The following is a 22229-nucleotide window of genomic DNA, read 5'->3' on the forward strand; positions in this document are numbered from 1 at the left end:
TCTTAAAGTAAGTTTTTTTTTGTGGGGTGGAGGTTTCTGAATAATGCCATGCTTTAATTTGCCTTAAAAAATAAGTGGAATTATATAAATGAAAATAATTTGTTTCCCTTGTTTAAGCAGGTAAAATCTGGTGAGATTGATTTGTATTTTCCTGGCCAAATATTGCTGGAACTCTTTGCACCAGTTTTGATTGTGTTCTGTTTTTTTCCCCACTTGATTTTCAGGCAAGTGTGTAACAAGATGCGTATTCTCACTTCATAAATTTGTGGTGGAATGGGAAATGGGCATTTCAAGGCCAATAAAAGCCACCACATCAAATAAGACATCGCGGATCAAAAGAACCAACGCATGGACATTTTTTTCCCTCTATAAATTAAAAAGGGGGGTAGGCTAGTCTGCCACGCTTGATCATGCCCTGAGTCCTGCCCCGCTCCTGCGATTGGCTGGACGGACACACAAGGGGGGAAAGTTTGAATAAAATACAAGAGCATGGCACGAGTGTTGTCGTTCAAGCTTGTGCGCTTGGTCCAGCAGCGTTTGAGTTGTGAAGGTACATGGGCAAACACTTGTAGGCGCACTCCGAAAGTTTAAAATATATCCAGAGAACTCGGCGTATGACTGTGATTGATCTAAAGGGACTTTTAATTTAGTTAACCTTAAATGTAAGCGTTTCTGGGAGCGGATGATAAGAGTTGTGGCGTCTTTTAAACCGTGCGTAATTGTCGTTTCTTCCTCAGCTCCATCAGTGAAAGTTTGCGCTTCCCTGACGAAGTATTGCATTTGGAGAACGGACAATCTAACACCGGAATAAGATGACAGCGATCAGAATGGTTTCATCAGTGCTGGTGCTGGTGCTGATGCAGTCCGGAGCTCTTTGCGCACGGAGGTTCCGGGGTGGCCGCAACCCACAGCCACGCCGCTCACCACCTCCTCCCACATACCGGGCGGATCGGGGAGACACCACGGAGAGCTTCCCTCTGGATTTCACCGCCGTGGAGGAGAACATGGATAACTTCATGACACAAGTGAAGAACCTTGCGCAGTCCCTCTACCCGTGCTCGGCGCAGAAGCTCGACTACGACATGAAGCTGAACTTTTTGGAGAATACATCAGTCACCTGCAATGATGGGAGTCCCGCGGGGTATGTGCCAAGTGACAATACACATGTAGAGTGTTATAAATCGTGATTGAATCACAAGCAGGTCAGGGCAGGGTCAGCTGTGCAGCCTGGAGCTATAGCAGGAATTGTTATTTTGCTTGAGCAGGGCGCACCCCGTCCTGCTGGTCATCCTGCTACCCGAAGTAACCCACATGTATCTGGCCTGGGGACAGCAAGGCTCCTCTCAGTGGAGCGTGCGCGCAAAAGACAACTTCTCCTTATTTTGGCTGGTTCCAAATTGGTTTTAGATCCCTAAAAATGCTGAACAAGAAACAGAAATATATACATAAATGAAAAAGAAGAAAAAATGTGGGGATTTTCAAGAGAGCAATGTCCTAGGACAGAATGACGGGATGAGATAAACAGCTGCTTTGCGTCAGCGAAGCGTGAAATTTGCGGATAGCCACATGGCCTATGCTTCATTTCCTTTGCTTCAAATTAGAATGCAGGATTTGTTCTGCAGAAAGTTTAGATTTAAGTTTTCAGACCCCCGCCCATCTCTCTGTGCCTGTCTCTCTCTGATGATTGCGCCCAGTGCGCACACTGCTGAATTATCATTCTACAGCCCTTTGACAGTGTGTTTTCCTCACTATAAAACGTGTACACATTTCTGCACATTGCTTTTTATAACTTGCTACAGTAAAATCATTTTTCATAAACAATGCATCACTACATTTATTTGCATTGATATCTAATGTTGACACTGTTGTTAAGCAGAAATCCATTTGGCAGTAAGAAAGCCTGCATGATTTCTCTACTAAAGCGGGATAAGCCATGGCACTAAAAGCATATTAATATCAGACAGATCCACTGCCTCTTATATTTTATAATACACAATACTCAGTCATATAGACTCTCTTTTATGTTCCATTTGGTTGCAGGGAGTGAAACTGAGTACTGTAGGTTAAACTGACTTCTAGCAGGTGTGCATGGATCAAATAAAAAGCGCTTGTACAATATGTAATTTTTTCTTTCAAAGCCATGGCAAATAAAGGACAGTGGATCTGACTGTGTCTCAAACTGTCAACACGATATTTTGTATCACAAACACAACCAAAGAACAACATTTAACTTGCATGACCCCATAATTTACTGGTAATATAGGAAAATTATTGAAAAGCAGAATTATATAAATGCTTTAGTGTTGATGTTGCCTGTTCCTTAACAAGAGGCTTTGATGTTTGTGAATAAGAACTTATGTGGGACCAGTTCAGTGATGACCAGACATGTCTGAAATGGCTTTTTCTATACATGTCTCTTTATGGATTTACTATCCCGTCTAATTCCTGTAAAACCCCAAAGTGCCCGGTGGAGAGAGCTGTCTGTTAGTGCGGTAAAGCTCTTTAGAGACGCAGGGGACAGTTACTGGCAGATGGCCGTCTCATTTACTGCTGTGGCTGTTGTCAGTTGAGATGCTAATCCATAAGCTACAAACAGTATTTTCCAGAGAAGACGGTTACAGTCACAGTTAGATGCAATGAGTAAAATCATTCACTAGACGGGGAAGGTGGAACCGCGTGATTCATCTTCTGGAGTTGCACTTGTTAGAGTGAGTGGGTTGATGCAGCGCCTTTTTCCCCTCTTGGCTTGCTCAGCTTGCCAAGCCCGCCTTCACTTTGTTGTTTGGAAGTAGTAAGTAGAGTGCACCGTCCTCAGCCTACATCATTGACTGTGGCTCGCAATAATAGTACAAGACATTAGCTGCAGCCAAAGTGTGATTCACAGTCTGAGCAAACAGCTCAGAGCCTCAGCCAAGTCTGTTTTCTTTAAAGTCACTGAAGTGTTTTTGGCAATCCCTTGAGTTTAGTCATTGGTAAAGTCGGGTGGATACTGATTGAATATTAAAAAAAAAAAAGCTCTCAGCATCACAGAAGCACATTTGTAGCATCTTGATTTTGTGGCTAAAGCTACTTAACACACCAGAAAGTTCTTTGATTTTTCTCTGGCATCAGTATTAAATAAAAATCCTGTTGATGATGCGTCTGACATGAGTGCATCCAGTAGCATGGGTGAATCTTGATAGCATTGCCCTCTTCTGGGCTGACAACACACACACATCTCTAGCTGAGCTTCTTTTTAAAGTTGTAGCTGAGCACGTACAGATAAATCCCTTTATCGTACCACGGGTGCATTTAAGGAGCATTATCTTGGACATACATGGGGTGAAAAAGGCAAACTGTGTGTTGCCAGCCAAATGTGGTATCTCGTATCATATCATTTCTATGGGCAAGAGCCTTGATTTTATCCATGTCATGTATGTTGTGAGCTGATGATGATGACCTCAGAGTGAGACGATGATGGTACATGACCTACTCTTGCTGCATTAAGCATGACGAACACCATCTACTGGCATCGGCAGTACGAACAGGATAGGGGACAAGATGATGTTTATCTCCTGTTTAATCACTATATCAGTTTCCCAAGTGCAGACTGTACACACAACCTCATTGTTCTCTCCTGTACGCTCACTGAATTTATGTCAGCGTGATTTTATTTCTGCCATTGTCTGTCACCTTTTAAGAGATAGAAATCAACAAAGTGAAGAGACGTCCTTGTTTAGTTTAAAGCAACGATGTTGTATGTGTTTATATTTCATGCCTGGATTCCGTCACTGGTGGTAGAAACAGTGAGGGTATTATTTTTCAGTGTTTATCTCGTCTTTCTGAAGAAAGTGCACCATATCACAATTGTGGAATGTGTGTTGTTTGGATACATTGTTATGCAGGCGGTGTTGAATAAACCATATTCCCATAGATTCAAGCATTACGGATGTGTCTGCTATGATGTGCTGATTTGATATTCTTCGGTCTCTTGCAGGTACTACCTGAAAGAATCTCGAGGCAGCAGAAGGTGGTTGATATTCTTAGAGGGTCAGTATTCATTTGAGTAATTTCATTATGTTTCTTCTTTCATAATTGTAGACAATTTATGTGATAAATTCTCCATGTTTTGTTTTCTGTGTGTATCTGTGTCCAGGCGGCTGGTACTGCTTCAACAAGGAGAACTGCGACAGCCGATACGAGACCATGAGGAGATTGATGAGCTCATCCAAGTGGCCCCAAACTAAAACAGGTCAGCTGGTCTGTATAGCTCACTATGCTCCCATAAGCACCACTGTTACTCCACCTGTGGCCCGTAGCACAGCCTGACCCCCTAACATGGTGAAAAAAGTAGCCAGATCCCACTGTAATGTCTCAGTAATTAAAAGGATCGGATGTATCTGTCACCCCGTCATAATGTAGCCGCGTTGCGCGGCTACCTGGCGCCCGCTTTTGTAGGAACCGAGACGCCTCCCTCTCTCATTGCAGTGTAATAACTGTAATCCATGTGGTAATGATGATGAGGAAGAAGAGGATGTGTCTGGGAGTGCCAGGATGGCTAATGATACATGTCGATCTGTCTCTGCAGGCACGGGGATCCTGTCTCCGCTGCCTGAGGAGAACCCTCACTGGTGGAACGCCAACATGGTGTAAGTTGACTCATGTTTGTGTGTTTATTGGAGCTCAATTTTTAATCACGACTGCAAATTTAAATTTCATGATGGTTGTGCAGGTTCGTCCCGTACTGCTCCAGCGATGTGTGGAGCGGAGCTACAGCCAAAACAGAGCAAAGTAAGACATCACTGAATTATCAAAACAAACAGTCACGTGTGATCTTCTGTAAGCAATGTATCATTCTACAGTGCTGCTCTCTTTGTGTTATGTTTAGGTGGCTATGCCTTTATGGGCTCGCTGATTATTCAGGAGGTTGTGAAGGACCTGCTGAACAAAGGTCTGGACAACGCAAAAGTTCTGCTATTAGCAGGAAGCAGGTAGACAATTTTGCTTGTGACTTATTTATTTAAGATATTCTGCATTTTATTAATATTCCCATATATGTCTTAATGAGAATATTTTCTATTTATGCATGCAGTGCGGGTGGTACTGGGGTCCTTCTGAACGTGGACAATGTGGCAGAGCTGCTGGAGGGACTGGGGCACACTGGGATACAAGTGCGAGGCCTATCCGATTCTGGCTGGTTCCTGGACAATAAGCAGTACCACTGCACGGATTGTGTGGACGCTGTCAGCTGTGCCCCCACAGAGACCATCAAGAGAGGCATCAAGTATGGGAGCCAGGGATTATGATCATTAAATAGACGAGATGTTTTGTGAGATAGACTTATTTTAGCATGGTGGCGGCTAACCTAACATCTGTCCTTTTCACCTGCCCCATCAGGTACTGGGGAGGTGTGGTACCAGAGAGGTGCAAGAAGACCCATGAAGGAGAGGAGTGGAACTGTTTCTTTGGATATAGAGTCTTCCCATCAATAAAAAGTGAGTTTGGGGATTCACTCTGTACATGCTAATGTTAGTGGGCTTCATCAACATATCAGTGCAAGCCTAAAACGTCTGTGTGCCACATATTAATCTTCTTCCATTCTCCCTGTGCAGGCCCTGTGTTTGTTGTCCAGTGGCTGTTTGACGAGGCCCAGTTAACAGTGGACAACATCCAGCTAACAGGCCAGCCTGTGCAAGAAGGCCAGTGGCGCTACATCCAAAACCTGGGCATTGAGCTGAGGAACACACTCAAAGACGTCCCGTAAGGCCGTGTTTCTGCATTTTAGGAAGAGAATTGATTAAAGCGTGGTTTCAGATTTATGCATTTGGATTTTTTTTCTATTTCCAGGGCTATGTTTGCTCCAGCGTGTCTATCACATGAAGTTATCACCAGAAAGTGAGTATGATTTAATTTCAACTCCATTTTCCAGTGTGTTAATACCAGGGGACGCTCAGCTTTGTGTGTCAGACTTTCTTCCTGTGAGCTGACAGCGCCCTCTTGTGTTGTATTCCAGTTACTGGATTGACGTGCAGGTTAAAGGCACCTCCTTGCCCCGAGCTCTGCACTGCTGGGACCGCAGCCTCAACGACAACAGGAACAACAAGGCCCCGCCCAAAGGCTGCCCCGTACATTTGATTGACAGCTGCCCATGGCCACACTGCAACCCCACCTGTCCCACCATCCGAGACCAGTTCACGGGACAAGAGATGAACGTCATTCAGTTCCTCATGCACATGGGCTTTGACGTGCAGAAGATGGCCCAGCAGCAGGGCATGGACCCCAGCAAGCTACTGGGCATGCTCAGCAGTGGCAGCTAAAAAGGACACGCGTACACACAGTATCAACAAGCTAAGCCCGAGCAGGGTTGGCTGGTCTCTCCGGCCAGTCTCCTATGCCTGATACCTCCAACTCCACCTTCACAACCCATTCTACCTATAGTCGATTCCCCTTTGACCTCCTGTTTACTTTAGTCTGAGCCTCAGTCAAACACAGGGGCTTAGATTTCTCCCACAATCCCTTCCCTCGCAACTGGTGACAAGTACAAGGGGGCAACATGCCGCCACGACAAGGCACAACTCTCTGCTACTCTCCATTTAAATTATCTTTTGCTTTGTAAAAGAAAAAAAATATCACGAATGTAATCCAGTTTTAAGGATGCTCATTGATGTGTCCATATAGATGTATCTATATGTGTCTTCCATATAGATTATATTCAGTCATTGTTAAGAAAAGAAAGAAAATGCCACAATGACGTAAGAATGCTGTCTTTGTTAAGTAGTCACTATAGAGTATATAAGGGTATAATGTTTTACAGTTTCTCATCATACATAAACCTACATCAAGGCAGAAACAGGGACATACGTCATAGGGTGAGAAAGGCACTGGATCAGACAGGAAATTTTGTATTTATCTCAAAAACAATAGCAATAACGATAGCGAGACAACTGACACCAAAACACCTCTCATTAGCTTGTGGTATAAGACCAGGTTGGATTTAACATGCATCTTGGGTGATCTGATGACAAGTGGACAGTTTGTCTGTTCACACCTGGTATTAGAATGCGTCTCCACTTGCGTCTCAAGTGACCACTTGGGATTGGATCTGTCTTTCTTGCTCTTTATGCAAATGAACACATATATCATTTCCATTTGCAAAGACAGAATGTTTTTAACCAGTTGGAGGACTATGTTGCTATAGGCACACTCACAGCTTATTTAAAATTAGTAAAATCATATTTCATTGTAGAGATGAGTGCAGTATATTGATTTGCTTTGCCCCTTCTCACTTGAGACATGAGACAAGTGCATCCCACAGTCCCCCTGCCTCTCAGAGACAACTGCTGCAGGAGTGTGAGCTCTGTGCCGGGGACAGCTGGCGAGAAATTGGGAAAAATAAGGGTTTAACAGCAGAGTTGATCTGTTTCCAATGTCACTTTAAATTGAATGGGAGCATTTAACAGCTGTGTTAGCTTGTGCTAACCAGGCAGATGTTGAACTGACCACTCGTCAGAAGGACAGTGGCTCCAGAGGGGAGTCAGATAAGCAAGGACGAGAGTTGAGTAGGTGGTCCTAAATGTGGCTCAGGACACATTGGCGTACACTGCTAAAATCATACAGTATGTCCAGACCACCTCTGAATGTAGTCTGTGGACGCAGGTGGCATATTCAAAATTGTACTTAGAGCTTTCCACATGAGATCTGATCTACCAAGACGCATGTTAATACCAGGTGTAAACAGGGCCTTAGTTAGGCCAATAAAAGTTGCCAAAAAGATATAGTGAAAATGACAAAAGACAAACTGCTAAGAAAAAGGATATTATTGATTATTGATGATTGATTATCATGGGTTTAGAGAAAAGATTATAGTAACCTAAATGCCGTATTTTCAGATTAGATAGCTGTAAAGAGGCCACGATGCCTGGTTTGGTCATTTCCTGTGCTAAACAGGTAGACATTGAACTGACCACTCGTCAGAAGGACAGTGGCTCCAGGGGAGCAGCAACCGACAGGTAATATCTGGAGGGGAGTCAGATAAGCCAGGACGAGAGCTGAGTAGGCGGTCCGTAATGTGGCCCGGGACACATTTGTGTATACTGCTGAAAGCACATGGCCATATGCAGACCAGACCCCCTCCGAATGTGGTCTAAGGACGCGATGGGAGCATTCAAAACTGTTTTTAGAGCTGTCCACTTGTGATCCAATCTACAAAGACGCATGTTAATACCAGGTGTAAACAGAGCCTTAGTTAGGCGACTGGAAATAAAGCCACAAATGGACAATATTCCTTGCTAATAAAAGTAGCCAAAAAAAAAAAAATAGTGAAAATGACAAAAGACAGACAATGCTCAGAAAACGGATATTGTAGTGATTATCATGGGTTAAGAGAAAAGATTACAGTAACCCATACCTGACAGTGTTGACATCTAAGTGGCGTATTTTCAGTTTAGATAGCTGTAAAGATGCCACGATGGCTGGTTTAGTCGTTTCCTCAAGCTGATTGTGGTGCTAAAGCGGACCGAAAAAATACTTTAATGGTCTTTGAGTAGCTATACACACACCACAGTGCCATTACATCTAGTCTATACCTCTTTGTCACGGGCCGCATCATCACAAGAGGACTGTTCAAACCCGAAACATCGGGCACACACTCATTCTAGGTCAGTAGTTCAGCAATCCTCGGATCAATGCAATGAACATTTAAAGGGAGACAAATATCGTGTATTGTATATTTTTTTGAGTATTTGTATAGGTTCTTTCAAGTGTTCACTATTGTAACTCCCTTCTTATATTTCATAATAGAGATCACTTTTTAATATAATGACAATGTTGTATGTAATGATGTCTTTATAAATGATGTTTTTAAAGGACCTCTATTTCACATCACACCTGAGAAGGAAAAGGTATTACTAATTGTAATTTTATTCTGTAACATATTTTTTAACAGAAGAAAAAAAAAACTCAAGCTACATTGGTAATTTACATATTTATTTTGTTATGTAAATCATATTTATAAGTGCTATTTTCACAGAGAAGTGATTCTTTGTAAATTGTAAATACATTGCTGTTTTTTCTCTTTGTGTTGATTGCATGTCTTTGTATCAGACCTGAAAGAAAAGACACATTACATATACTACAAGGTGAATATTGCTGCGCAGTCTTGTTGTTATTATTGTTATTAATGGCAGTGATAGAAAAGGTATCAGTGGTATTTGCACAATTCTCATTCCCATTTTACATTCACGGCACAAAAACCTTTCGCAGGAGGAAAGGTCAACAGCTCCCTCGGGCTCTCAACAGTTTGTCACCATTCTGACATATCTGATAATAGATATGAGGGTCAGTGTACACACACTGAAATTCAAAGGGTTTTCAAGCCCTTATTTTTGAAGAGCCTTCGTGAAATCTCAAGAAATGTGGTCAATTTACAAAAACAGGAAAATATTTCAGAGTAGGTGAAGCGAAAGTGAGAAATGTGGCGTATTTATTTTATTGAAAATGGCACATAAGTAATAAAAAATGACCTGATGAGCTGATAAACTCAGACTTAAAATAACCAGGCTACACTACATGTTCTAACATAAAAGGTCTTATACTGGCTACGGCTGGTCTGTTTTGACATTGCTTTCAAATTTGACATTCAATCGCCTATTCACACATACACTCACACGTCGAAGGCACCGGCCTAACCCTCATGAGCAATTGGGGTTCAGTTTCCTGCTCAAGGACATTTCGACATGTGGTCAGGAGGAGCCAGAGATCAAGCTATTAACCCCTTCGATGAGAGCACCACCTGTGCTGTTTGCTGAGCTACAGCCATCCTCCCACACTCACACTTACGTCTGATTTTGTTTGCAGATCTACGTCTGCCACATTCATAGTTAGGGTGACTTTAATGTGCCAAACATGATGCTGTAAAGTAAATTTGTGAGGGAAAAAAGGGGGGACTGGAGCAGCTCACTGACTGACTTGCGGTCTTAGCCTTAGTCCATAGCCAATGTCCAAGTGCTACACTTCTATAGTCACGTCAGAAACAAAAGAACACAGATTTATCTTAAAGTAACAAAGACGGAAGTGTAATAAATTAAATCATGACAATTCAGTTCTTCATTGAGGCCTCCTCTGCAGAGCAGTGAGTTGATAATGTCACCACTGCTAGGCGACGGTGAAATTATTTTTTATTCCCCAGGACTTTAATGACAGATGGGCTGATTTGGGTGATTACTCTTAGCTTTTAGATGCAGGGCTGGGAATCATTTAAAAGCATTATGGTACCAGTACCAACAGTACTGTTAAAGTGATACCGATATCAAGAGAGTACTCCATTTGATACCTTTTTTTATACTTAATACTTGACACCAACCTGGGCTGAAGCTGCTGCGATAGTGGCCTTATCAAATGTCACACTGAAGGGGAACTTCACCCACTTTAAAGATTCATACATTTTATCTCTATGGTCAAAAACAGTCCAGAAATATTAGTAAAAATGAACAACTCTCTCCTGAATCCAAAAATTAGAGTGCTAAACCTTACATTTGCGATGTCATAGAGTATAAAGTCTGGAGCTGTTCCACAGACAGTGAGTGCGTTTACATGGACAGTTTAATTCCACTTTCATTCGGAATGAAAGGCCATTCCGATTAAAAGTGGTCATGTAAACGGTCATTCTGATTGAAAATTAAATCCGATTAAAGGGGGTGGTTTATTCCGTTTGTCATTCTGAATGAAAGAATTTTGTGTGCATGTATACACTCATTCCTCTTTAAGTTCATTCCGGTCTTTCTACACATGCTCGTTTCCTTGCCCTTCTGGCGCGATGACGTATATAGCGCGCATAGCAACGGGCTGAGATAGAGCAGTCGGACTCGTTGCACTCACCGGTTTCCATACGCCAAAGCACGGTCTTCTATCTCCCTTCTTTGACCTTCTACCTCCCTTCTCCTCCTCAACAGACGAAGCATTAGCAGAACAAGGTTGTTGTCGTACTGCTGCTTCAAGAATATAAGCAAGAGAAGCCTGAAAAAGGCACTAAGAACGGCGTCGTCAAGCATCTTGTTATCCGGAGCGAGGACTACAGTGTTTTCTTCCGGTAAGCGTAAACATGCAACATCCGCCCCGCCCCCTATCCGATGAGAAACCTTCCCTGCCCTGAACCTTGCGCGGACCCGAATAAAGGCGATTAAACTGATCTCCCGTGTAAACCCTCATTCGGAATGAATATTTCCCATGTAAACTACCTGGAAACAACTTAAATCTGAATGATTTCATTCAGATTTATTTCATTCCGAATGAGAAGCCATCATGTAACCGCACCCAGTGTATGATGAAAGTATACTAAACATGACGCTTCGAGCACAGAGGGGAATGTTATAGCATGAGCACATTTTCGGTTTCAGGACTGAGCTCACTAGAATAGAATAAAACTAATTTGGGTATAAAAAAAAAAAACATGAAAGTTGTGGGTTCATAAAATCAGGCTCCCATTCATTGTCTGTGGAGCAGCTCCAGACTTTATACTTGATTACATCACTTCTGTGGTTTCTGGCTTCGAGAGAGAGTAGCTCATGTTCACAAATATTGACTGAACTTTCCTAGGCCATAGAAATAACATGTTGGAATTCTTAATTTAGGTGGCGTTCCCCTTTAAATAGACGAACACTTGCGGTGACTGGCAACGGACACAACCTTACAGAGTCTTTTTTTTCTAGATCTGGGTACAAATATGATTGAAGGTGTCACTTTACTGGAGAAGTTTTGATACTTTTTGGTACTTGGTTATTTGGGTCAATTTAGAGGCCCTATTTAGAAGTTAATTTCTGCTTAAGGGTTTGCGATAAATTGTAGTCTTGTTGCTTCCCTTATATAGAGTTAAGTCTATGAAGCAAATCAAGGTTTCATGGTTTTCTAGTGAAAGAAAGATAGTATTAGAATGTATATTTTAAAAATCGGTCAGCCCTCCAACCTCTTAATAAGATGACAATATCATCAGCGTATGTTTGCCATAAAGCGATGGAGTGGGTTACGCATGAATTTCTTTTCCCATAGGCCCTTAAAATGATAGGAAGAGGCAAAAGCACTACCCACAGGGGGCGTATTGGTGGATTTTGCAGTTTGGGGCAGGCCACATAAAACAGGACACACAGGAAAGTCTTTTTTGTTATCCAATCCCATTAAAATGCAGAGTCCATATCCTCATCAGTTTCATCATTTAAACCGTTACCTCTCCTCATTCAGTCTGAATCCCACCATACTCACCTCCGGCAAATCAGTGGAAAATAATCTTGCTGAAATATACCACACTTCACAGGCTGTAAAAAATGAATATGTTCACCTTGCTCACTGTAACTCAAAAATCACAGCATACTAATATCACAGGTTAAAGTATTTTAAGCAACTACTAATTATTCCCACTTCCCTCTTACAAGCCTTACAAGCATCGCTCAAATCTGCCATCACTTGTGCATAATCATCTCTCTGGACCTGTATGTAATTTCTGCCTCTAATGGGAGTCTTAGCCTCCCTCCCTGTCATTACACGGCATATAAATGCCAGTTTCATACCAAGGGTGCTCTGACTCAGCCTCTCTGGGTGCTCCCTAGAAATACGACTCCCATCCTGACTGCCACATGCAGCCTCCCACCCCTCTGTGGAATATAGAACCCCTATTTTTAGAGCTGGCGAGGCCTGTAACCCTGGGCTCGGTGCAAACTTTCATTTAAACAACCGCCCCTTGCAATCTGCCGAGTGCACACTGGAGGGAGAGGGTGTGTGTGTTTGTGTGAGCGAGAAAGAGTGGGAGACCAAATCCAAAAGGCAAAAGGAGGTAGAAACAGCTAGACAAAGAGAGCCAACAGTTTGAGTGATTCTGACGGGCTGTAAGGGCCTACAGTGGAGAGATTACAAGGACTGAGTCACTGAGTAATGGAACTTGACTGACAGGACAACAAACTAGTCCACCTGCTCGGCACTTGGGGCTATTGTTGGAAGATTGATCTCTGGATACGGCTTATAGAGGACCTTACTTCACTTTGAACTTTCGATACACTGGACAACTTGGTGACTGAAGAGAGCACGCGGGCGAAACCTAAGATTTCCGAGGACATACACTACGGCTTTGAGTAAGACCAGGATCAAATTCCTAATCTCTAGAACATTTTAAAACACTATGAAAGACTGAAACCAGTGTTTTATGATTTACAGAAATTATGATCTGTATGCTTACTTCATAGACCTCTGCAGCCAAGTAGAGACATTACTTTAAAACAACAAAAATCAAAAAGATATCTCATTCAAGGCCCATCCTTTACGACTACAAGCTACTGTACAGACGTCTACATAACAGCGTATAAATGTGACTGGATCTAAGGCCCACCACGGTAATTACAAAGCAAGCTCAGGGAAGAATTACAGACATTTGTAATTAAGGACCATCTATAAAAGGCAACCAAAGGAAAGGGTGAGGTCTGTGACAAAAAAAAGTGGGCCTCAAGGACACCAAGACAGAGAACAGGACATCAAGAAACCAAGAAAAACAGCTGCTACTGGGAGACAACACACACCATGGATCCTCATGGCGGACACTACCTCAACAAAAAAGCTGTGCTGTCACCTTTGGGTGCAGCCCGAATTTGCCAGCTGCTACTCGGTTGCACCATAATTGCCCTTGTATCCCACAGTGCGGGCTACAGCGCAGACTATGGGACCTTTTGCATGTTTGTGTGGTGCTTCTGCTTCGCCGTCACACTGGTTGTGTTCACCTTGGACATCACACGCCTCCACGCATGCATGCCCATTTCCTGGGATAACTTCACTGTGGCGTTTGCCATGCTGGCAACGCTCATGTACATCACCGCCTCCGTGGTCTACCCTGTTTACTTCCTCCAAACAGAGTGCCCTGATGAGAGCTGTGAAGTCCAAATCTACCGCATTGTTGTCACTGTCTGCTCCAGCGTCTGCTGCTTCCCCTACGGTGCTGAGGTGATTCTGACTCGAGCCAAGCCAGGAGCTGTGGTGGGTTACATGGCCACTGTGTCCGGTCTACTCAAGGTGGTCCAGGCTTTTGCGGCCTGCATCATTTTCGGGGCCCTGGCCCACGACAGCGAGTACAACCTCTACATCGCCACCCAGTACTGTGTAGTGGTGTACAGCCTGTGCTTCTCCGTCACCGTTATAGTGATCATACTGACAGTTTCTGGGAGGACCTCTGCCCTGCGGTTCCCCTTTGATCGGTTCGTGGTTGTCTACACCTTCTTCGCCCTGATCCTCTACCTCAGTACTGCACTGATCTGGCCCATATTCAGCTTTGACAGGAAGTACGGCACCACTACTCGTCCTGAGGACTGCCCACGTGGAGAATGTCCCTGGGATAGTAAGCTGGTGGTGGCGGTGTTCACCAACGTCAACGTGATCCTGTATTTTGTTGACCTTGTTTACTCCCAGAGGATTCGCTTTGTCTCCAGCTCTGCTGCCTGAGAAACTTTCCCCCCTCAAGACTTCTTAGCCTCAGAGACAAATAAAGAAAGTTTGAGGCCTCATCCATCATACTCTCCACAGTCAGGTCTCTGTGAAGGACTCATTTCCTTGGATCCATAGATTCATGGTGTCGTATTTATGTGTGACATTTTTTATTATCAGTATTCATCTAGAATTGAGCCTGTAGGCAGCAAAACTGACAGTATTACCCTATGCTATAAACTTAGAGGCCTTTTCCCAGTTCTGCGGTGACCTACCAGGGAGAGACTGCCGGGTGCGCCGATGAGCTGATCTCAGCAACTTTGTTCACAAAGGACCCTGGGAAGTATGTCCATCTCAGCACCTAACACATCCCTCTGCGTCTGGTTCCTTTGGTGTTTGCACACAGGATGTACCTATGGGAGTGTGGGATAATGTTTAGAACATCAGAGCAGTGTTATGTCAGTCAGATTACAGTGGCTGAACAATTTATTTATGTATTAATATATGTATTAAAATGTATGTAAACATACAGCTCATAGAGATGAATAGCTAATGTTAGGTTTACAGTTTGCACTGAACATAGCTTTTGGTTTCAGTTTAACCATTTTGTTGCATTTTTTCCACATTTTGTCCTCATATGTGCAAAAAGTTGAAGTTCATTAGGCTTTTCTGACATCCATTGAATGTTAAATGTATCTGATACATTCATTTTTGAAGGCGAAATTTTGACAAAAGTATTAATTTTTCACTTTACTTGGGATAAACACAATCATGTAGTGTAATAACTCTCCTTTTGCTATATTTCTGATATGTTCCATGTTCAATAAAATATCGAACAGGATGTTTTGTCTGTCTTTTTTTTAAAAATATTTTTACCCTTTACTGCATGAACTAACGTGAGGTCTTAATTGATATGTGAACCTTTAACTTGCCACTTTCAGAAGACAGAAGACTGCTCTATCACACATTGAAATAAATCATTTGTTTATTGGCTAAGGATCAAATCAAAATTGAAATTGATCTACAGTTATGTTGATTGTTAAAGTACATTTGATTCATAGCCTGATTAAATCAAATAAACATTTCAATATTTGATAGTATCCTGTACCCTTTACTTTGTATGAAGTAATGTTAGGTCTTAATTGATATGTGAACTTTTACTCTCCACTTTCAGAAGACCGAAGACTCCTCTATTACACACTTTGACATCATAAATCTGGTTTGTTTATTGGCTAGGGTTCAAATCAAAATTGAAATTGGTACAGTTATGTTGATTGCTAAAGTGCATTTGATTCATGGCCTGATTAAATCAAATTAACATTTTAATATTTGATAGTGCACCAGAGTCATTTATAAATCTATTAAATTACATGTTATCTCGACAGTGTCAGAAAACAGTTTCCTGAAAAGCATGTTTGTTGGATTCCTGAGCCGCCAAACCAAACTGGTGAAATCTTTAGCCACTAACTTATCAGTGTCAAGTGCATTGCTTTAAAACAATCTCTGCTTCAAACCCACCCCGATGACCCTGATGAAGGCCATAAGCTGAAATATGTCTGTCTAATGATAAAGTTGTTCTATAGCTAATGCTACAAGTGTAATGGGAGTTTTACCTCTTAAGACTGTCTTCAATTCTCCATGCATCTTGAAAAAAGTTGAAGTTGTGCTGGATGGTCCTACTCTGCCTCTTAAAGTGCAGGGTAAGATGGGCAAAGATCTCCCTCCCCTAACCCCTCTCCTAACCAACAGATGGCACTAAATCTACTATTAACACATGCATTTAATGGCTTTGCTCTGGTGAATTGTGACAATTAATTTGGATTCTTGCATTTTTAAGATTTATTCCACAACAACCATTTCAGGGGGAAACTGATTGCTTTTTTTTTGATCAATGGATAATTGTGATCCATGTTTCATGTTAAGATATACATAACAAGCTTTGATATAAATATCATGATGGGGGATCAGTTTGGAGGGTCATTCAATTGGTTTCTAATAAAAAAAAATATTTTTTTCCTTTAAAAAAAATGAAAAGTTAGACCTTCGGAGCAAGAAACCCGCAAGAGCATCCTGCCTCCAAATATTATGTACATTTTCTAAGCTACTTGTAGTCAATAGGGTGTGGGAATCACCAGAGGATCCACAATAGGATATTATCATGATACAATATTATTGCGATTTAAATATGTTGCAACATGCTGATTGTTTGGATAAAATATATTGTGATATACTGAAATTTATTACCTTTTGTCAATTATGAATTATGTCCCCTAAAGAAAACTTTTTTTTTTTCTTCAGTAAAATGTATCTAGTGGACCGAAAAAGCAATTAATCATATTATGTATTCTAGTAGGCTACCTGAAGTTTTATTTGTCTTTGTAATATTAATAATTTATATAATAAATATAAATTTTGTGTATATGTGCAAAGTTTGGGTGCATGTACATGTGTATACATATAGTTTGACAAAGCAAAAGATATCTGTCATGGTTGGATAAGCATATAAAGATGAGATTATATATAGGTGTGTGTGTGTGTGTGTTTATATTTTTGTAATTATTCATATCATGCTATAAGCCAAATATTATTGGTGATTAATTTAATATATGATCATAGGTCTAGGAGAATGAATTATTGTACAGCTTTCTAATGATGGGGAGCTACATAATTGACTATTATTAATACATGGAGAAGGGGTGGGAATAAATAAGTTTGTACTTCCTCCCACTCCTTTTGGACATCTAATCAAATCAGTATGTTGTTTACAGTTTTGAAGCTTCCTTTAGAAAATGTATGACTATTTTGTTTATTTGCTACTTACATGTTTGAAATAAACTGCCACTAACTAATTTTCATTTTTGTTCTAATTACAACACAGTTAGCTACTCCACCAACAGTGTGTTGGTTTGTGCATCATCATTCTGCATATGCTAAACTCATGTCCAAATATTTTTTAAATTTTACAGTAAATTAATTATGTTGTTATGGCATAAATGCACAACATAAACGAAAAGGCTATGACATGTAGCTGCGCAGTTACTCAAGATAAATACCCAAAATGTATTACTTACTCCAGGCTGGTAATTGGGCTACAGATTGTCTTTCTGGGTTAAGCTAATTTGTGTGTCTCCCTTCCCAGTAAATAGCCTCCACCAACAACTTTTCTCCCCCAGAGCACAACCTGATGCAACTGGCTTTCCGGCTTTAAAGACCCCGCCCCAAAGTTATGCTAGCACTACTGTGATTGGTCGAACTTGTGACGTATTGACCAAACTTGTACGCTGATTGGCTCTGTCGCTCGTCAGTTAAGTGTATCTCCGCAGGTACAGTAGAACGCTAGACAGCCGCTCTGGCCACGTTGACATGTCGTAATTTCAGGTGTTTCGGTTAGGCGGTTGCTGTTTCGGTCGGTCAGTCGGTCAACTTAGGAGCTCTTCAGTTTATCCGTAAGTGTTTTCTGAACGAATGTGTTTACTGTACAACAACATGGCTGCCCCCACTGTGTGTTAACGAATGTCGTTCACTTTGCTTCATAAGGAAGTAAGAGTTTGTTTACTACTAACTAACTTAAAGGACAACATACCCAGAGATGTAAAGAGGCTACACGCTGCACATGAGTTGTTAAACGTAGAAAATGATTAGTTTGTGTTGAAATGAAATGGATTAATCACTGTTAAAGTTTTCAACTCTGTCCCCACACACACACACACACACACACACACACACACACACAGGTAGGATGAGTGTGGGTTTCATAGGAGCAGGCCAGCTGGCCCACGCTCTGGTGAGAGGCTTCACAGCTGCAGGTGAGTTTTGAATCACACTTTCAAATGTTTTTAGGACTATTATTCAAATCTGACTTGTGTTGTTGATGTATGTTGATTGCAATCAGACACTGAAATGACTTCTGGACATTTTGTCCCCTTCAAGGCGTGATTGCCACCCACAGAATCACAGCCAGTTCCCCAGACACAGATCTCCCCACAGTGCAGGGACTGCGGGTGGGTAGACAAATGGGGATCAATATTGCACTCCACCGGTGATTCTGTTAAATTCTGAATATGTTTGTGGGGTTTTCAAGGGATAAAGAAATACTTTGCTTGCATGTTATGAGTTCCTATTTATAGTATAAGCTTACCTCTGTCCACCAAAGTACTAAAAGATGTCTTTTGTGCCTCTTGTACAGAAACTGGGTGTCAATTTCACCACCAGCAACAAAGAGACAGTGAGCAAAAGTGATGTTCTCTTTTTGGCTGTGAAGCCACACATCATCCCTTTTGTACTGGATGAGGTTGGACCAGACATCGAAGATCGTCACCTTATTGTGTCCTGTGCTGCGGGTGTCACCATCAGCTCTATAGAGAAGGCAAGTCATAGTTATCTGTATTCCCATGTTACTAACTGAACACAGGTTGATAATAGCACACCTGGTCAATATGACAAAATCAAATACACATTTTTCACTTAATACTAAGTCATAATACATAATCTGGGAGTATTGGCGTTACTGCATGTACAGTGTTTAACCTAAATGAAAGTCAGTTTTGCTTTAAAGCTGCCTGTAAGGCCAGAAAAATAATTTTGTGATTATCACATTTTTTAAAAAAGCGAAGTGTACCGCAAATCACTGGCTATGTTAGCCTTATGCACAATCTGTATTTGAATTGGTATCTGTGCGCGTATTTATCTTCAATTTGCTGTTATGTACTGTAGTAACAGCTCTCTGTGGTAGCTCTAGTACTAGACTATCATTTCACTGCTGTGTATTTTTTATTCTTTTGTTTAATTTTTCTGCATATATTCTCTGTCCCTTTGTGTATCTGTGTTTTTGTATGCATTGTGTAAAAAGCCACTGGGTGCCTCAGTTTCCCTTGGGACTATTATCTATCTATCTATCTATCTATCTGTCTATCTATCTATCTATCTATCTATCTGTCTATCTATGCCAGATGATATGTAATTTTGTAAGACATGGTATTAATCATGTTTTTATCCAGATGTTGGCTAATGCTTGTGAAATACTGGCTTCACTGTTTATTTTAACTTGAGGTTCTCACTGTATTTCTGGGCTCACACATTGCAAACCCTCGGGCACAACCGTCACATGTTGTAACATGACATTGGTTAGCTGCCTGAACTTGAGACACCCCTGTCCATTTAATGCAGCCTAAGATATCTTATCTCAAAGCAAATGAAATGTCAACTATTCTAGACTTGTGGACTGAGTAACTGTAAATTAACTACATTGCTATCTGTTACAGAAGCTGCAGCAGTATCGTCCTGATCCAAAGGTAATGCGTGCAATGACAAATACTCCAGTGGTGGTGCGGGAGGGGGCAACTGTGTACGCCACGGGCACCCATGCACAAGTGGAGGATGGAAAGCTTCTGGAGCAGCTGATGGCCAGTGTGGGATACTGCACTGAGGTGGAAGAGGACCTGATTGATGCTGTCACAGGCCTCAGCGGCAGTGGTCCTGCTTACGTGAGTCATTTATATCATGTCCAGCATGTTTTAAAATGTTGCATTACCTGTAGCAATTGTGATAAATCAGTCATGTGGTTGTTCTCCCTTGTTTCATTATGTTAACAATTATGATTGTGGTTTTGCAGGCGTTCACAGCTGTAGATGCTCTTGCTGATGGTGGAGTTAAAATGGGCCTGCCCAGGAGATTGGCTGTACGCCTTGGAGCCCAAGCTCTGCTGGTATTACCTGTTATATTTAAACAAATTTATGTTATACAAGCCTTATTTGCCTTAGCTATGGCCATAACATTCTTCATTTGTTCTAATAAACATTTAAATTTGCATTTTCCCTGTAAAATCTATAAATCCAGATACAGTTGTGCCTGTTGTTGGCTGCAGTCTGTCTTGATTTTTCTCTACACAGTCTGAATGTACAGCATCTTTTTAAAAAATACAGGTTCAACGTGACATAATCAATACTGTGTTTGTCTAACGTGCATCTCCCTGTGTGTTTCTTTCAAGGGGGCTGCTCGAATGCTGCTAGATTCAGAGCAGCACCCTGGCCAGCTCAAGGACAATGTGTGTTCACCAGGGGGCGCCACTATCCACGCCCTGCACGTCATGGAGAGCGGGGGCTTCCGCAGCCTCCTCATCAATGCTGTAGAGGCCTCTTGCGTTAGGACCAGGTAGGTTGACAACAAAAGTGTCAGACAAACAAACTAACAAATCATATTTCCTGTCACAGGGTCACACAAGAAATGCTTTTAAGTTAATTGTTCTATTTAAATGGCCAAAGGGTGATATATTTCTTTACAAGTTTATATTTCAGACAGTAGATGGAGCTATATGCAAATAATGTTACAATGAGAGTTTGTCCTCTGGTTGTAAGTTACCTAGTGATAGGATTGATATTATACCCAGATACTGTGCTGTGCTGAATATGTATGTTGCATACTATGTTGTAAATGCCTCTGTGTTCCCGCCCCTTCTCTAAAAAGGGAGCTTCAGTTTTTGGCCGACCAAGAGAAAATCTCCCCAGCTGCCATAAAGAAGACAACTCTGGACAAAGTGCTGCAGCAGCCAGGAGTGACTCCAGAGGCAGTCGGAGTCAGATCTCATGGGATCAGTTTGTTCAGTAACAGCAACCAGAGGACCAAGAAGAAGTGATCTTTTTTTTTTGTCAGGCTTTGAAACAGCACATTTTAATATACCGTAAAACTTCAGTTAATAGCCTGCTTATTTATTATTGGCTTAAATCACTGAAATCAACAGGCCTATATATGGGACAGGCGTTAATTCCTTTCAGACAAAACGGTTGCTCTGCAAAAATTGGGAAATACAATAAAATTGTTTATATAAACCAGTATGAATATTACTTGTTTAAAAATTAGGCTTCAGACAATATATCAATTATGAATCATTTTTTTTAAAACAGCTCTGATAGACAGCACATCAGACAGAGAGAGAGTGACAGCACTCGAGGATTACGGCAACCGACACAACACCACTTTATCCTGTTAAAACAATACTGGTAACTTGGCTTAATTTTTTAAGAAAAACACTTCAGATTCTTATGATCTGAGGACCCTTATGGACTAGAGGAATATGAATAACTTGCAGGGTAATCGAGGAATGGACACATAATTTGAGGTGGCCTTTATTTGTCCAGGCCAGTAAAAGGGACTGGGCATTTAATTGAAGTTTTATGGTATGTCACATCAGTGAGGAGGCAGGATATGCTGTGAATAAACCACTACTGGCAGGTGATTTTTAGAACAAAAGTGGATTTATTCCTAGATTTTAAAATAAGCTAAATGTTGGATGATGCTGTAAAAACGGCACGAGCCATATTTCTTCTTGTAATGAAATGCCTTTACTTTCTCAGGCTAGATAAGACTAGAGTAATAATGCCAATACCTGTGTTTGATACAGAGTTATAAATCTTATTGCAGTCAGTCTTTCTGATTGGGGAAGTTAGGTTGACTAAATAACAATGCAATTCAGTGGTATGCGGTGAAGCAGTGAGCTCTGCTGTACGTTTTTAAATGGTGTTACAGTTATGTTTGTAGTTGTATTTGTGTAATCTCAACATCATTTTAAAAATTGTACTTTAAAGTGTTCTCAAACAAAATGAGCTGAATGCAATATTTTCTGATGCAAGGAAACTGAGGATGTTATCAAAACCTTGTGTTATTATTAAAAAAAAAAAATTGTTTGAGTGTTGTTTATTCTGTGAATTGGCAGGTGTTAGATTCACTGCTGTTTCCCAGCCACCTAGCAGTTCTCAGCAGCCACGGTTTAACAATAGGTGGTATATATTTGGTTAAAATGTTTT

General features: G+C 41.4%; 3 protein-coding genes and 1 long non-coding RNA gene across 4 annotated transcripts in view; 3 read left to right on the forward strand and 1 right to left on the reverse strand.

The window, feature by feature from the left end:
* Positions 1-17594, reverse strand: part of LOC117268928 (uncharacterized) — a 36180-nt gene extending 18586 nt beyond the window's left edge. Inside the window, exons 1-2 of the long non-coding RNA XR_004502680.2 lie at positions 17502-17594; positions 14706-14843 (exon numbers count right to left, since the gene is read on the reverse strand). This is a non-coding gene — a long non-coding RNA (uncharacterized LOC117268928). The remainder of the gene's footprint in view (positions 1-14705; positions 14844-17501) is intronic.
* On the forward strand, positions 518-9121 carry notum1a (notum, palmitoleoyl-protein carboxylesterase a). Its single transcript, XM_033645696.2, has 11 exons — positions 518-1141; positions 3977-4029; positions 4136-4231; positions 4568-4628; positions 4712-4770; positions 4868-4970; positions 5072-5263; positions 5377-5474; positions 5592-5739; positions 5827-5874; positions 5993-9121. The coding sequence occupies exons 1-11, from the start codon at positions 813-815 to the stop codon at positions 6294-6296; spliced, it is 1491 nt and encodes a 496-aa protein (XP_033501587.1). The 5' UTR covers positions 518-812; the 3' UTR covers positions 6297-9121.
* Positions 12728-15271, forward strand: myadml2 (myeloid associated differentiation marker like 2). The gene has a single exon (XM_033645699.2). It carries the CDS (start codon positions 13537-13539, stop codon positions 14446-14448), a length of 912 nt encoding a protein of 303 aa, XP_033501590.1. The 5' UTR covers positions 12728-13536; the 3' UTR covers positions 14449-15271.
* Positions 17595-17738: 144 nt separating the features above from the next.
* On the forward strand, positions 17739-22107 carry LOC117268082 (pyrroline-5-carboxylate reductase 1, mitochondrial). The gene is made up of 8 exons (XM_033644248.2): positions 17739-17876; positions 18165-18236; positions 18361-18431; positions 18617-18796; positions 19692-19913; positions 20042-20134; positions 20417-20580; positions 20893-22107. The coding sequence occupies exons 2-8, from the start codon at positions 18170-18172 to the stop codon at positions 21059-21061; spliced, it is 966 nt and encodes a 321-aa protein (XP_033500139.1). The 5' UTR covers positions 17739-17876; positions 18165-18169; the 3' UTR covers positions 21062-22107.
* The last annotated feature ends 122 nt before the right edge of the window (positions 22108-22229 follow it).

Source organism: Epinephelus lanceolatus, chromosome 18 (genome assembly GCF_041903045.1).
Source record: "Epinephelus lanceolatus isolate andai-2023 chromosome 18, ASM4190304v1, whole genome shotgun sequence".
Taxonomy (NCBI): domain Eukaryota; kingdom Metazoa; phylum Chordata; class Actinopteri; order Perciformes; family Serranidae; genus Epinephelus; species Epinephelus lanceolatus.